Source organism: Typha angustifolia, chromosome 6 (genome assembly GCF_048772165.1).
Source record: "Typha angustifolia cultivar Huaian chromosome 6, ASM4877216v1, whole genome shotgun sequence".
NCBI lineage: Eukaryota > Viridiplantae > Streptophyta > Magnoliopsida > Poales > Typhaceae > Typha > Typha angustifolia.
The window spans coordinates 5230046-5246874 of record NC_133244.1 but is presented as its reverse complement, the minus strand read 5'-3'; the positions used below and the strand labels follow the sequence as shown (position 1 = coordinate 5246874).

Sequence of the window (16829 nt, the reverse complement as noted above, 5' to 3'; positions counted from 1 at the left end):
TTTTTAGTTTTAATATTTCGAAGAGTAAACTTAATTGGATATGAACTGTCACACTAAGCGGTAAATAAGCCTAAAATGACCAAATTTTGTTTGACATTAGGGTTCCCCTGTAATCAGACCACCATTGTACTTTAGTTGAAAATCATTTTATCCCTTGTAGAAATTTATTTTATATCACTATTCCCCTAAACTATTGACAAAGTTATAACAGTTAACTTATCTTTTTCCAAAGTTAATGATTATATGTGTATTTTTATCTTAAAAACTGTTACCAATCTGGACAAAAATCACTTTACTATCTGAACAATCTATTTTCATACATATTTATCTAACAATAGCATGATATTTGTAGTTACAGTTCAATAATACAAAACAAAATTTTGAGGAAAAAAGAGAGTTTTTGATAAAGTGGTATATGGTGGATTTTTTGGCTTAACTTTATCCCTGGTTTTGGTTTGGATAAAAGAAAGAGTTATCTCATATTCCAAAAGGAAAATATTGTGATGATATCTATATATATATCTGTAAATTATAGTGAATTAAGTAAAAAATAATTTTTGGCCATAAATTTTAAAATTAATTATGAAAAAAATAATATAATAGTTGTAAACTAAGATTATAATTTGTATTCAATTTTAAGATTATTTCCATCTTTAAAAAAAATACATATATTTATATTAAACTAAAAAAATAGTAATAATATCAATTTGCTCATTTTTATTTCTTATCACAACTACCCAACCAAACACCATATTTCAACTATGGACCGTGGTCGGCACGGCACATACTGCGACACTTACCGACCGTGTCATAAGAGAGGGAGAGAAAAAGATAAGAGACTACTCACTTTCATTGTTGCCGTCGTTGAATCATTGTCGCCACTCATCCGAGCTTGCACCCTCATCGGGTGCCCTAGCCCGAGGGAGGGAGAAAGAACTATCGGGAGAGAGATATTAAAAATTTAATTTACAATTCCGGTTCTGGATTGAATCCAATCCCATGTTTATTCTAATTTTTCCACCCAAACTAAAAAAACAAAAACAAAATTAAATTAAAATTATTTTAATCCCGAGAAAAGTCATCATTTTATCTCTATTCTAATATTTTCTTATCTCATTACAAAGTAATTTTTGTCAGCAGTAGAGAAGGCTAAGAATGTACTTAACCCTTTAAATATAAGAGGTCTAATTATGACACTGTTAACAATTAGCAATCTTATAAATCACCTCCTCTCCCATTTCTCCCAAGTCCTAGGCCCTTCTTTTCTCATCAGAGCACTCTCAGTCGAGCATTCCATCGAACAGAAGCCGAGCGGACCAAAAAGAACACAGAAATGAAGTTCCAGATCGAGGATGTGACGGTGTACTTCCCCTACGAGCACATCTACCCGGAGCAGCACGCCTACATGGTCGACCTCAAGCGCGCCCTCGATGCCCGCGGCCACGCCCTCCTCGAGATGCCCACCGGCACCGGCAAGACCGCGGCCCTCCTCTCCCTCATCCTGAGCTACTCCCTCTCCCACCCTTCCTCCTCCCTCAAGCTCCTCTACTGCACCCGCACCGTCCACGAGATGGAGAAGACCCTCGCCGAGCTCCGCCTCCTCTTCTCCCACCTCCCCCCATCCTCCCCACTCCTCGCCCTCGGCCTCTCCTCCCGCAAGAACCTCTGCGTCAACCCCGCCGCCCTCTCCGCCTCCTCCCGTGACTCCGTCGACTCTGCGTGCCGCCGCCTCACCGCCAGCTGGGTCCGCTCCGCCGCCGCGGAGAACCCCTCCATCCCCACCTGCGAATTTTTCGAGTCCTTCGACCGCGCCGCCGCCGACAACCCGGTTCTGCTCCCGCCTGGGGTTTACACCCTGCAGGATCTCCGTGCCTTCGGGCGGGAGAAGGGGTGGTGTCCTTACTTCCTTGCCAGGCAGATGATCCGGTACGCGAATGTGGTGGTGTATAGTTACCAGTATCTGCTTGATCCCAAGGTGGCGAGTATTATATCGAAGGAGATGCAGAGGGAATGCGTGGTGGTGTTCGATGAGGCGCATAATATCGATAATGTGTGCATCGAGGCGCTCAGCGTGAGTGTCCGGAAGCAGACGCTCGACGGGGCTAGCCGCAATCTCAACCGCATCGCGCAGGAGATCGATAGGTACTCTCTTTTCACCTCACAGTTTGAGAAAGTTTGCATCTTTGAAGTAAATGAGAAATAACAAAACTAAAGATAGAGGGAAGATTGAATTGAACTGTTTTGGTGTAGTTGGAGATGTCTCTGTTGTTCTAAATGATTCCTTAATTTGGTAGGAAGGTTCAAGGCCACTGATGCTGGGAGACTGCGTGCTGAATACAATCGACTCGTAGAGGGCTTGGCACAAAGAGGAAACCTAGCATGTTAGTATTATATCTTATTATTAAATTCTTTGTAAACATTATTAACCTGTTCTATAATATTGTCTGATCTTGTATTGTAGTAACGGATGCGTGGCTTGCAAATCCCGCCTTGCCTGACAATATTTTAAAGGAGGCAGTACCTGGAAACATCCGGCGCGCAGAGCATTTTCTCGCTGTCCTAAGAAGACTCGTTCAATACTTGAAAGGGCGTTTGCAAGCTGAGAATGTTGAGACTGAGGGACCTGTCGCCTTTGTGGCAAGTGTGAATTCTCAGGCTGGAATTGATCAGAAAATGCTTAGGTTCTGCTATGACAGACTGCACTCTCTCATTCTTACGCTAGAAATAACAGATACAGATGAATTTTTGCACATCCAAACTGTCTGTGACTTTGCAACGCTGGTTGGGACATACACAAGGGGTTTTTCTATAATCATTGAACCGTTTGATGAGAGAATGCCTCATGTTCCAGACCCTATACTGCAGGTGCACAGTTGATTTTTATTTTTATTTGATTATAGTGCACACTCTACTTGTGAGATACTAACTGACCATGCATGGGATTGCAGCTCAGTTGTCATGATGCTTCGCTTGCAATAAAGCCTGTTTTTGATCGCTTCCAGTCAGTAGTCATAACTTCTGGAACTCTGAGCCCAATCGATCTCTATCCTCGTCTTTTAAATTTCAATCCAGTCATAAGTCGAAGTTTTACAATGTCCTTGACAAGAGATTGCATATGCCCCATGGTTCTGACTCGTGGAAGGTATCCTTCTATAGTTGGTGAAATTTCCTGAAGTTATTTTGAAGGGTATTTGTAATTGTAGTATTGAAATCTATGTGGTTATGATGATAGTTCTTTGCTGATGGTAAGACTAGTGGTTTCTCTTCTGAGAAATGGTTATCTGCATAGCAAACATTTAAAATGCATGGTTTACTTCTCTTTTTCTATGTCTTTGTATTGAGCAGATATCATCTTACTGTTTCAGTGATCAGCTACCTGTGAGTACGAAGTTTGATATGCGTAGTGATCCTGGTGTTGTGAGAAACTATGGACGACTCTTGCTGGAAATGGTTGCGGCTGTTCCAGATGGTGTTGTTTGCTTCTTTGTCAGTTATTCCTATATGGATGGCATTGTCAATAGCTGGAATGAAATGGGAATTTTACAGGTGATTTTGCTATTTAAACTTTCACTTGCCATGTCATTCTCATGAACATCTGAAAGGCATTGTCTGTTCTTTTGGCACATAGGCAAGTATATTGAAAGAAAACAGCTTTTATGACAGGTGTTTCTATTAAAGTAGCAAATCTCAGGATTAGCATTGGTTTCTAATTTTTTTCTGTTACTCTTGTTCACCACCCTATCAGATGTGTCATGTCAGCAGAAAGAATTTGCTGCTTTCTTGCTAATATTTGCTTCGAACCTGTCCATACAAATGTTTCTTTAGAAGAGTTTCATCTTGTTATTTAACTTTTATACATAACCACCATCGGCACAGCACGCCCTTGGCACGGCTTGGCACGTGCCACCACCAACATGGCCATCTTTGCTAGGAAGTACCTGTTTTGACTTTCTTAGCAGCATACTTCCCAATTACTTAACAAAAAAAGATAGTGCTATAGTATGAGGAGAACAACATGCTGGTTTTTACCTTTTAAATGTCTTGAAGCAAAGTTGATTGCTTCTGGTAGATTGGCAAAATTGTTTGTGCATCCAAAAAGATGATTAAGTACTCATCATGATCTAGATTGCCCATTAGCTTTGAGGTCATTTACCATGCCTTTTCAATTTTAGGACAGGAGATCTCTTATCTCTTTCTGTTTGAAGTCATCTAAGTGGCTTTGGTTTGCTAGGTGTTGCTTGTGGACTTGTAAAAGCTATTTTATAGGTTAGCATTGATTGCTTAGATGTTTGATCTTGTGTTCCATCTAGTAGGAATCACCTCATCCATTACTTATATATTTTCTTGTCATTTAAAAGGAAACTGTATTATGCTAAAGGGGACTGATAAAAAGGATTTTCCTCCATAATTGGCTGCTCAAACACTCTGTTACCAATGTTTTGTTATCTGAAATCCCTTGCCCATACAAGGACTAAGGGATCGAGTAACTGCCAATGATATTGAAGCACAATTTTGTCCATATCCAAAATATCTCTTGGGAAAAAGAGAAAAATCATATTTTTGAAATTTATCCACGGTGATCACTACACCTACTTGTCATACCCTACTGACCAAACAGCAATAAGAGATAGATGATAAGGATTTTTTTTCCAAATATTTTAATATTAAAGTAAGTTTGTACTTCTGTTCTCTTATCAGATTGAGGACACCGAGCTAAATTTTAGCTCAGAACTTTACTACCTTCTTCAATTAGCATTCTATATGCTTTGTAGGATAATGCCAGTTCTTCGACATCAGTAGTTACACCTTCTATATGTTAATATTGTGTCTTTTCCTCTTGAATGCAATTGGTTCATTAAATTTTCGGCACAAGTTGAACTGCCTTCAGAAAATGTCAGCATTACAAAACAAGAGCATCTATAAGAATAAAATAAATGGATCTCTTTTGCAGGATGTTATGCAGCATAAATTAGTTTTCATTGAAACTCAAGATGTAGTTGAAACTACGTTGGCCCTTGACAATTATCGTAAGGCTTGTGACTGTGGGAGAGGTGCTGTTTTTTTCTCTGTTGCGAGGTGTGTTCACACTAACAGTTTCTTCTCTTTGATACTATTTATAGAATAAAGTAGCTTAGCCACAGTCAACCTACCATGCCAAGTTCTGCTGTTCCATTTTGAAATATTACCCTATTGTTACATTTATACTGAAGCTAAAAAGGCCTGTTGAATGTGAAGTTTGTTTTACCGAATAAATTGTCTCACATTGGACATGTAAGTTTTACACATAAAAGGTCTCACGCATCTCACATACAAGAGAAGATTACAATGATATGCATTTCATAATTATTCAAATAAAATTGGAAGAAGTCATGAAATCGTGATTGTTTGCGTAGGCTATAGCTATCATTGGCACTAGAAAAGAAAAGCTAAGGTGTGCAAATGATATCCCAACAAATGATATAGAAGCCTTTAAGATTATTTAGAGTTAGAAATTACCAACTTATTTGGTACTGGTCAGTTCAAAACTTCAAATGAGGCTTAAATCAGTATTAACAGCTAGAAATAATGTACAAACTAATTGATGAAAAACTCCCTTAGATTAAACGAAATTGCAATTCATGTTGATTCATAGGTTGTGCCGTCATCACTTTGTTTGCCACTTTGGAGCTTTTGCAAATTGCATTACCTGATGCATTGCAGCTATGCTTTTTGCCATATTCATGGAATATTAATAAGATTTCTTTAATTTTTTACTTACTCATTTCTTGCATATTCCTACCTTTAAAAACTAAAAGTGAGATCATTTTCGTTGTAGCCCAATGAAATACTCGTTATATAACTAATTGCAGGATACAACAAAGCATCAATTCTGTCCCATCTTGTTACAATCTTGCAAATAATACTTCTTTTCATCCTATGCCAGTAACATATATGTTATCATGATCAAATTAACCATATCTGCGTGAATACAGGGGAAAGGTGGCTGAAGGTATAGATTTTGATCGACATTATGGCAGACTTGTGATCATGTTTGGTGTTCCTTTCCAATACACGCTTAGCAGGTGAGATCTGTTCCTTTTTTTGATTTGGACGACACGCCAAAGTCTCTCTATATAGGATCCTTTCTACTAAAGTATGACATGATTCATAAGATTTGTTATTTTCAAAGAATCTTTCTTTTTTAAAAAAATAAAGATCATGAAAGAAATTGTCTTAATGGGGAAGAAGAATGAATTATTTGTAGCACTTTGTTTTTCAGAATTGCAAGTTGAGGACCATCTTTTTACTACAGATGTTTTCTTTCGTAATATAATAATATATAGAGTATATAGTACACTTTGCCAAGGTCGATTAAAGAATTGAAGTGAAACTAAGTGCTACATAATATATACTGTCATAAATTATATTGTCATTAATTTGTTACATAATATACTTCCGAGTTCTGCATAGCTAATTGTTTCAATGTTTCTTGTTGTGTCGAGTTCATCATTCTTATTTTCTTTTGCAGGATATTGCTTGCTAGGTTAGAGTACCTACGAGAGACTTTTCAGATAAAAGAGGGTGATTTCCTGACTTTTGATGCATTGGTATGCTTTCATCATTATGCTTTCTTCTTCTAATGAGCTTTTTATGAAATTGATTATGAAACAACTTTGCATTTGGGCAGAGACAAGCTGCACAATGTGTTGGCCGAGTGATCCGTTCTAAGGCAGATTATGGTATGATGATCTTTGCTGACAAAAGGTATACACTTATGTACATCTTATAGTTATTATTTTTATTTCTTCTTCCTTATGCCTAAGGGCCTGTTTGAATAGCCAAAATTCCCACAGGAATCTGGGATTTAGGCTTTCCTTTCGAAAATTCAGAGAGATAGGAAATATTTCCTATTTAGGTGTTTGGGAACATTTTCTAGGTAATATTTTCCATAAGAAATGCCCCTTTCCTAAGGAAAATAAAAAATAATTGAAGTGAAACTTCATTTCTTTTCCCCTACACTCTCTTCTTTCTCCCTCTCCCTTCATCTCTCCCTCTCCCTCCCTATCACCACTCATTTCTCTCCTCCTCCGTCCACCACCACTACCATCCTCCTCCCACATCTCATTTTCCTATCTCTCTTCTTTCTTTTCTTTTCTTTTTTTTCCGTCCAAAGTTTCCTTTACATAGGATTCTTTAGTTGCAACTTTTCATTCCTACATGTTAAAATTCCTATAGGAAATTTTCTCAGCAGCCCTAAATATAGTTCTTTCCTTTTTCAAGATTAGTTCAGTCTGTGGAGGAAAGGAGTCATGGTAGCTTAGAGCATGGACCGAAACTTAAGCCCACTCCTTCCAAGATGTTAATATTAGCCGAATAAATGGGGAAGGCTTATGTTTTTGTGGATTGTCATGTAGTTCATACTATTGAGATCTGGAATCTCTTTAACTTATAGTTGTATGATTTAAAAAGATCTTTTAGCAAATGCAACCTTTTATGTTGCCTATTTCTGGGAATAACTTTGCTTACTAAATATGGGGGTACCTGGTGTTGTATGTGATTAATTTGGTTACTCAAAAGATTAATGGAGAACGATGCATATACTTTGTTGCAAGTAGTGTATGAGATTTGGTAAATAAAGTTATGAAGAGGAAGTACATAAATACGCTTGCATTATTTGTCTCAGATAGATATAAATCCATGAAGAACAAGTACCTGAATACTGGACTTTATGGGTTACATGTTGCATTATTATACTTTTAGACTTCTAGTAATGCTTTATCGCAAATACTTATAATTAATATTTGAATTTAAACTAAAGATAAATATATAGGCCATATTCAGGTTACTGAAATCTTCTCCAAGATTTCAGTATTTATATTCCTTTTACCATATTGAATCTGTGGTACATATATACATACATACATACATACATATTGAGCCTGTGGCCCTTATCCATGTCCATAGGTTCCATACTTGATTTGAGTCTGTTGCCCTTATCCATGTCCATAGGCTCCATACTTGATTAGAGTAAATCATAGTTTTTCCTATTTGCAACTCTTCATCTAGCTTTCTGTTTGCAGCATGTAATGATGTATGAAAATTTTACATGCAGATATAGCCGCCACGACAAACGTTCTAAATTGCCTGGATGGATATTATCGCACTTGCATGATGCACATCTAAATCTGAGCACAGACATGGCTTTGCATATAGCTCGTGAGGTATTTTTCTAAATTTGGATTTGAACCTTTAGAATCACTTTCCAAGAGATTTGTGTTATATTCAGTTGTATGGCTAGAAGATCACCATTGCCTGATTTTAATTCTAGTATACAACAGTTGGCTTTTGCTCTTCTTGGGTCCCTGGTGTACCATGTCTCGTGCAGCATTGACAAGAAATTCTTTAGAAGCTTTTTTGTTGTGTGGCTTTGGATTTATGTTGAATTTAGAGAAAATGCACATCAATTTGGACCCCTTCGACTTCTGGTTGCAGTACTTAATGGTAGTACTGTTGGTCAAGGACTACTAATTCACGAAGAATGACCAAAGTCACACTGCTTGTCAACATCCACTTGACCATGAAATTTCTCTTTCATAGAAATTCCTCTATGCATCCTTAATAAAGTCCATATCATCAACTCATGCTATAAATATTATGTCTTCTGTTTATTTTTGTTGGTGAAGTTCCTTCGGAGGATGGCCCAACCATTCGATAAGACCGGTAGCGGTGGCAAGAAGACACTTCTATCACAGGAAGACTTGGCAAGAATGGCTGAGGATGCTATGGACATGTATTGATTGACCCCCATGGTGTTCTACTGAAATCTTTTGAGCACCAAGTTGTAATTTTCCTTTACCCTCCTCCCTCCCAACCTTTTACTTTCCTTTTCCTTTTCTTTTTTGTTTTATTTTTTTTTGGGTGTCAGATATAGTTGTCATAATTTATATTGCAGATCTGATGTTTTTTTGGTTGATCCACAAAAGAAGATATCGGATCTTTTAATTTAGAGCTCATAAAGCAATGTATCCACCATTCAGATATTTTGGTTTTCTTTTCCTTCAATATCACCCATGTAAGAAGCCACCAGAATATTTCTGGAGCAATCTATATGTAGTCCAAATGGTACAGAGATATTTTGTAGTCGGAAAATTACCTCTCCATAGGTTTGTTTGTCTCCCTTTACTTCCTTTAGTCTAGACTAATATATAACTGTTATTTTTTTTATTATTATATTTAATTAAACTATAGTTTGAATTTTAAAGATATTTATTAAATATAAAGTTATGGAGAATTTGATAAGTTCTTGAAGTATCTAAAGTAATATAGATATGATTTTAGATTATACAAATATAATAAATATATTGAACATATCTTTATTATATTTTTCTAAATTAAAATTTTATTATTATTATTTTATATGTACTATAAAGTTTATTCAATTATTTATAATTATGTTTTTATTGAGTATTTTTAAACTCAGACGTATGATTTGATAAAATATGATAAAAAAAAAGGAAAAAAATAAATTTAGATATAATAATAGGTAGATAAAATAACACAAATAAAACTATAAGAGAGGGAAATAATTTAGACCTAATTTAGGGGATAATAAAATGTAATTTCTCTCTTTGTACTTTATATTGATCATCTGATCTTAAGTCAACCACCGTGCTTTCCGACGTATCATTCTTTAGAAGGATAGAAAATGACATGTACTTAGATGGCTTCTCTATATTTACTCAATTCTCCTGCTAAAATATAATGCCTTTACTTGCTGCAAAGATCATAGAGGCCTACTATTGCATAAGCAAGCTATGGTGGTTAAAGACCTTAATGATGCAACACTATGAGGATAAACCTTAAGATGCGCCGCTTAACGCTTAACAAACTATGGTAATTAAGTTCACTATCCGTTTACTATTGGTATCCTCGTATTTTTCTTAGAAAATATGGATTCAGATATAATTTTACCACTATCTGATCGGGAAAAGTGGCATATTAATATAAGTTATTCTGAAACATTTGTTTAAGAAAATGTATTACAAGTTTATAACTAAAGTATTGCTAATGAAACATTACCTCTAATTATAGAGGTATATAAAAATAATTTTTTGATCGCTAGAAGAAGGGCTTGAACCTTCGACCTTGTGGTTAACAGCCACACGCTCTAACCAACTGAGCTATTCCAGCTTTTGGTTTAGAACTATATTGCCCAATTTAAAGTTTACTGATTACTCTAATTATTTTTCAAATTGTTCAGAAACACCTTCCATTTTGTTATTATTGATTGAGGCTTGTACTTGGGTAATGATACGAAATAGAGAATATTCTGTTAATTTAAAAATATAAATCTTAAATACTTATATTACTTTTGAGTTGCGGACGTCGATGCACAGCATCTTGTCGTTCGGGGCGAGAAGGGAGGATGATGAAATGCTCAGGGAAGCATGTCTTGTTTGGGTGCTTGTATGGAAGAATACTCAAATCTTTAAGAAGATGGAAGGTGAGAGGAGTGAGAAAAGGTGGCGGCGATGATGATGATGAGGAGTGAGAGAGAAATCTAAGAGCCTTTTGAATTGCTAAAGATTGGATAAAGATTAGGAAGAAGAAAGAGATTATGGTGTAGAGGTAGATAGTAGTGCATTCTGCTTTGTGGATGTTAATGGAAGGGCTGGCTCTTGGTCTTGTGAAAGTAGGGGGGTAAGGGAGAGGAAGACGAGGACTCCATGGACTGCAATTCCTTTCTTTTGTGTTCTACTTCCAAAGATCAATTAAGTTTAGGCATTAACAGTGTCATAGTTAGAATATATAAAGTAAAACATTCATCTCCAAAGTATAAACCTAATAGAACATGAAAGTTTTCGTGAGACTACTAAACTTGTTAGCCATCATGCAATGCATACGTTATTCTGTGTGTGATGATGAGTCACGAGATTGAGGAATTTGTAGCAGAAACGGCTTTGGGTGCTTTAGAACTACTGCTGGGGGGAAGAACATGTGGAATATAAGCTTTTTATGCCTCTGTGAGCCATGAGATGAGATCCCTGATGAGTGAGATTGGTGTGATGAGCTGCTACAAGATACATATGCTTCCACATTTAATTACAAGTTTAATCAGAGCAAGGAACTGTTGGAAATTGCGAAACTGAGACGGGAAAGAATGATGTTGTAAAATCTTACAGAGTCTATTTTATAAAAGCGTAATTGCAATCAAATGTTTCAGTTTACTTAATACAGCTCTATGCAATCAGAATTCCATGTATATTGTAACAAGAACCTAGGATATCAGCAATTTAACGAAATCAAAAACACACATCGGAGGAGAAATGGCTGCCCAAGTCGTAACATCCACACATCTTCAAGATCATGGCTCGGTAGGAGGTTTTAACCGTATCAACCTCCGGATTCTGTCTTTGTCGGTATTTTCAAGCATCCCCTTGAGCACAACACAAACAGATACAAGAGAAACAAGTTAGGAAGTAGTGTCAAATGGCCTGATATTCTCAATCCGTTTTACAAAAAAAAAATTCATAGGTTATAAAGATTCATAATGTGCTGAATAAAGAAGCTTTGTCAATCTGCTTTATCACCAACAGACAGTAGGATAAAGTTTAATTAGACGATTCCAAAATGAATATTATTAAACTAATATATTTTACAAGCTTTGTACTTTTATGGCATTGGGCAATAGTGTACACTTGCCCGCAGGTTATGACATGGGCATGTTAGCGATGAAATTCTAAAAGCCCTAACTTCAATAAGTTTGCATGTGAAGAAAGATTGGAAGACAAAGGATAGAGAAATTGTCAGACACTACCTTCCAAACAATTTCATCTAGGCACAAGCAGATCCTTCCATATTTGTCAAGAAAGAGGCGTTCAGTAGGAGGTTTTCCGCACACATCCTTCACTGATGACGTGATCACGAAAAGCACCTCTGACACTAAAGGAAATCAAAGACAGAAAAAGGAGCATGAGGTAATGCAGGTACAAACTAGGTACATCAAAAGAACAAAAACTGAAGACTCACAAGCAAGCTCATCGTATTCATCCTTCCCAACAATATATACGCAGACATCTCCAAGCATGGTATAAACAATATAGACAGACCTGAGAGATATAAGAACTTAAATTATGGAACGGAAAAGAACACAAAGTCATTAAATGACCTGAAACATCCTACTGAAGCTGGGTCAGGAAAAAAAAAAGCATCCTAATGAAAATAAAGACGAAGCTAAGAGGACAAAGGGAAGCATGGTATCAAACGTGTTATTGATGTATTAGTTGGTGTTTTGTCAGGAGAACTCTTCCCTCTCCAAATTATTGCTGCAAGAGATAAATCCATTTTCTTCCTTTGAAGTCTGCCATTTGAAGAGAGCTTGCTATGAGTCTAACATCATCTGCTTCTGCCCCAACACCTTAAACCTTTTGTTTTCCTAGTTCTACCATGAAACTATTTCAGATGCCAATTGGACAAGACTATCTCAAAGACAAAGGAATCTAGTTTAGATCACCTAAGCAGCTCAAATCCTGAATGAGTTAGGAGTGTCTTTGGAGGTACTTACATGCCCTCCTTATATATGACAAGGTGCGACAAGGTGAAATCCCATACAACCTGTAGTTTGGTACAACTACAACAAAAGAGAGGTCAGGTTCCTACGTTTCACGCATGTTCTCTCTTTTATAAAGAAAATATATTATTTTCTTCTTCCTGCACCTCCTTTTTTTGCCACCCTATCTTTTCTCCTCAAGCACTGCAGATTTCATTAACTGTAGTTCTATAGAAAAAAAAAAAAAACTGTAGCTTCTGTAGATTTTGGTTTCAGTAAGCACTGAAAAAATCTAGAGTCCAAAATGAAAAATCTCAATTTGGGTTAGAGGTAGCCCATAAGAGGTTTTGGTCTTTTATCTGGAATTTGTGCAAACTAGTTTATGGGAGCAATCTGATTGACAACTGAATCAATTATATTTCTTTCATACTACCCTAATTTCTTTACTAATGGAAAAATGAAGGTTGACCATACATGAAAGTGGTCTTTCATAGAATGTAGCTTACACATAAGGTGTAATCCTCCAAAATAACAAAATTCAGGGTCATGATTAGAAAATACATGCTAATGTGCTTATACAAATGGGAAGTTGAAAGATAACGACAACATAAGATGAATTAACATAAAATAGGAAAGGAAAGGAGGCTAAATTTATACGAGTATATGGGCCAGTGTGGTGCTTGCATCTTTGTAAAATATTAATCTTCCCATCTACTAGAGTATCGTCTAATGCGTGTGTCTTTGGATCTGTTTCTAAAGTGGCACATATAATAGGCTGTATAGATAGGCTGAATTTTATTGAGAAAAGGGCCGAGGAGATGTACACCGATCTATTGACACAGCTTACTCTAATATGCCAACAAGCTAAGTATATGTTTTGTTTTGGTACAAAGAAGCCAGCCGAAGAAAGATAGATTCTTGAATTTTATACATATGTGTGTCGCTGTATATATAATGAACTTGATAATGAAAATTTGACATACTTGTGTGATGCAACTAGAAGTTCTTCATTTTTAGCTCCTCTAAGGTTTTCAGCTCCTAATTTTACCAGGAATGAGCGCCAATGTAGACGCTCCTCTGCAGGAACTCCATGAAAGCTGCAGTACAGTGTTGATGCTTCTCAAAAGTTGGCAATTTATGGTACTCACAATATACATAATTAAAAAGGAAAGTCACAATTACATATTCTGGTAAATTGAAAAAGTAAATATAATGTACGTTCATAATGACTCATGCAACAAGCACAAAACCTCATCAAAAGGAGAAATTACCATGATCTTCATTTTAATACATGGAGGTAGGCAGGTAGTATATCCAACCTAGACCCATCAAACCGACCACAACCAACCAAATTAAACGGCAGGAATGAAGTGAAGCCACGTATTGTATGTATCACCTATAGACATTAAACAGGTGTCTTTTTTTTGTGGAACCCCAACCTAAATAATGGTAGACCAACTTATTTTATATGTGAAAATTCAAAATTAAAAGAAAAAAAACCACACAGACTAATTACAGCTAGTAATTTAGATGAAGTTGGACAGTTAAAGAAACGAAGAATAGAGAAAGAAGTCTATCAAATTTTGTGCCAAATTTTTGTACCTTAATAACCTTCTAGTTTTCACCTCCTTTATCTTTTACAACTGTTTCATTAAATCCTCAATTATTTTTTTAAAATTTCCTTATGAAACATACTGTTATGAGTTTGACCCTTAAAAAATGAAAATAGATAGGTAGGAACTGGTACAAAGATAGATAAGCTTCTGGTTGATCATTTCACAGCATGACCTGAGTTTGACCAAGCTTAAATAAATCTTACCACCTTTCCCACAACATTCCTTTCTAATATTACCAGCATCTTTAAATCTTAAGCCTAGGTGTTCATGTGATAACTAATTCTTTGATATCTTGAACTCAGCTAAAATTTTTGCCAACCTGAAGAGAATATTCTCCCCAACTAAGAGCATAACAATCAAATGAAACAACTGCATGACAAAAGGGCATATTATTTTAGAACCAAGGATTCGAAAATCTTCTACATTGAGTTAAGATCGTTCGCCATTTCTTGTCAACTTAGACTTGAGCCAATTGATGATCTTCTTGTCCACCTGAAAAGATTTTGCAAGAACATCTTCAGAGATGGCTGGGTTTTTTTATCATAGGCAACTCTGATCAAATCAGGGCACTGGCTGTTGAGACTACTGAGGCCAACAGCCAGAAGTGTGCCGTAGTTAAACTCAAAGTGGATCAACCCTTCAGGGAACACAAATATATCACCCTTGTTGAGTAACCTTAAAAATTAAAATAACTAACTTTTGGATGACCAACATCCCCATGAATTTTCTTTTGTTCAAAGTCTCAACATTTATAGTTTGGTCTCCCTGCTTGCCTATTCTTTTTTTCTTCTTGGAATATTTAGCACCAACTCGCCCCTAATTACTTGGAAGGAACAAATTTGGAGGAGGGAATAGATCAAGGATTCAAGAGAGCAGGCATCCAAGTGAGTGAATCATACATGTGATAAGCTTTGCAACTATGTGATGTTAAAAATAATACTAATTTAAGTTCTTCAAAACAACAAAACACGCTATGGTCTGTCGATGGTGTCCATGATGGACATTCAATGTAAAAATGCAAGAGAATAATAATAATAGTAAGTACTTCAGAGACCATGCAAGTAAGGCTTAAAGAGAGGATGCACATCATTATGTTGTAATGTCAGTTATCTGCATATGCATAAATCATAATAGACTCCATGGCTACTTCTTAAAATGGAGAAAAATAATTATTTGGTTAACATTGTCACTCACATGGATTAACAAAGTCATGTACTCCCAACCAATATGTAACAATGTCACTAAACACAGTAATCATATCATAAACCGAAAATTTGAAAGAAGAAAGTACAGATAATAACACGATCTGTGCTCTCTGTTTCTAGATCAGAATACATTATATACAAACAGCTCAGGCATCACATCCGGAAGGCAATACAATAAAAAAGTAAAGATCAAGACCAAGAGATATAGGACAGAGCTGAATTACTAAAGATTCCCTTCCCCCACCCAATTTAGAGCACAACCATATCCAATCACAGCACGGACAGCCCATCTCAATTCCCAGTTATTGCTTTAGTAGATAATCAAACTTATCCAACAACGAATACAAATCGAGCAATCAAACAACACGGAACGCGGAAACCCTTGTCAATGGAAGATAAATCTAGCAATCGCAGATCTGATCTGATATGATTACAAAACGAAAGTGTAAAAAGAAAGAAGAAGAAGGATTAATGAAGCTCGTACCGCTCGACGAGGATATTGCCATCAGTGTTGGCGAAGAGCACCGCAAGAATCATCTCGCCCCGTCGCCAAGATCCCAAGCGAGCAAATGGAAGAAAATTAGAAACAAAGAGAGAGTGCCTGGATCGATGACGGGAAGAAAACGGATCGGGTAGTGGTAGTCTGGCAGCTCACATCCGCATCCACTTTTGGACGGACCGAGTCAAACAATCTCATTGAGAAGAAAGGCTTGGGTGGTGCTTTCAACTTTTGTCTATGTTTGATCCGGAGGACCATCAGAAACAATTTTGATTTAAATTTAAGATTTTTTTTATAGGAATAGATTTGATTGTATTAAAGCAATTAATTATCTTTCTATTAGGGGTCGTTTAGAAAAATTGTTTATATATATATAAAGTGAGCTATCGCATAGTGGGTGTGTTGCGCACGAAGCCACCGAGGAATCTAGCCGATTAGCGAATTCGGTAGTTCCATAAGATGGCTATTTGGTCGGAGGTTTTTATAAATGCGGCATTAATAGATACAGTGTCTAACCTAAAAAAAATACTATTTCGTTTGGCCTATCAAATTTGAAACAACCGGTTAGACTCTGTATGCAGTTTTTTGACATCTATTTAATTTAAGTGGATGCTAAAATACTGCATTTAGTCTAACTCGACTCATCTTTCTTCTCTCATTTTAATTGGAATTTAATTTTCTTTTAGTTGAAAATATAGATACAGTCTTTTGATTCTAAGAAATACAACTAAATACTTACAATTATAATATCAAAATAATATTATAAAATACAAGAAACCAAACTTGTGTTTAATGAATACAGTATTATAAAATGCAATCAACCAAATAATCTATTTGTTTCTCTAGATACAATGTCTAGAGAAACGTGTATTTCTTAATACATATATATTTTTAAATACAAAAAATTAAACCGCCGCTAAGAGTGTTTCTCTCAATATTTAATAGGAAGAAAAAGAGTGAAAAAAAAAAATTCTCCTTAG

General features: G+C 36.1%; 2 protein-coding genes and 1 non-coding gene across 3 annotated transcripts; 1 reads left to right on the top strand and 2 right to left on the bottom strand.

Moving 5' to 3' along the window:
- The first annotated feature begins 1238 nt into the window (after positions 1-1238).
- Positions 1239-9154, top strand: LOC140761601 (general transcription and DNA repair factor IIH helicase subunit XPD). Its single transcript, XM_073099005.1, has 11 exons — positions 1239-2142; positions 2299-2381; positions 2462-2865; positions 2949-3142; positions 3366-3546; positions 4952-5076; positions 5973-6062; positions 6509-6587; positions 6668-6744; positions 8093-8201; positions 8664-9154. Exons 1-11 carry the CDS (start codon positions 1334-1336, stop codon positions 8775-8777), a joined length of 2265 nt encoding a protein of 754 aa, XP_072955106.1. The 5' UTR covers positions 1239-1333; the 3' UTR covers positions 8778-9154.
- A 942-nt stretch (positions 9155-10096) lies between these two features.
- TRNAN-GUU (transfer RNA asparagine (anticodon GUU)) lies at positions 10097-10170 on the bottom strand. The gene has a single exon. It is a non-coding gene; the product is annotated as a tRNA-Asn (tRNA).
- A 976-nt stretch (positions 10171-11146) lies between these two features.
- LOC140760801 (uncharacterized) lies at positions 11147-15993 on the bottom strand. The gene is made up of 5 exons (XM_073097817.1): positions 15835-15993; positions 13513-13626; positions 12010-12089; positions 11798-11922; positions 11147-11416 (listed from the first exon to the last, which is right to left on the bottom strand). The coding sequence occupies exons 1-5, from the start codon at positions 15885-15887 to the stop codon at positions 11345-11347; spliced, it is 444 nt and encodes a 147-aa protein (XP_072953918.1). The 5' UTR covers positions 15888-15993; the 3' UTR covers positions 11147-11344.
- Positions 15994-16829: the final 836 nt, after the last annotated feature.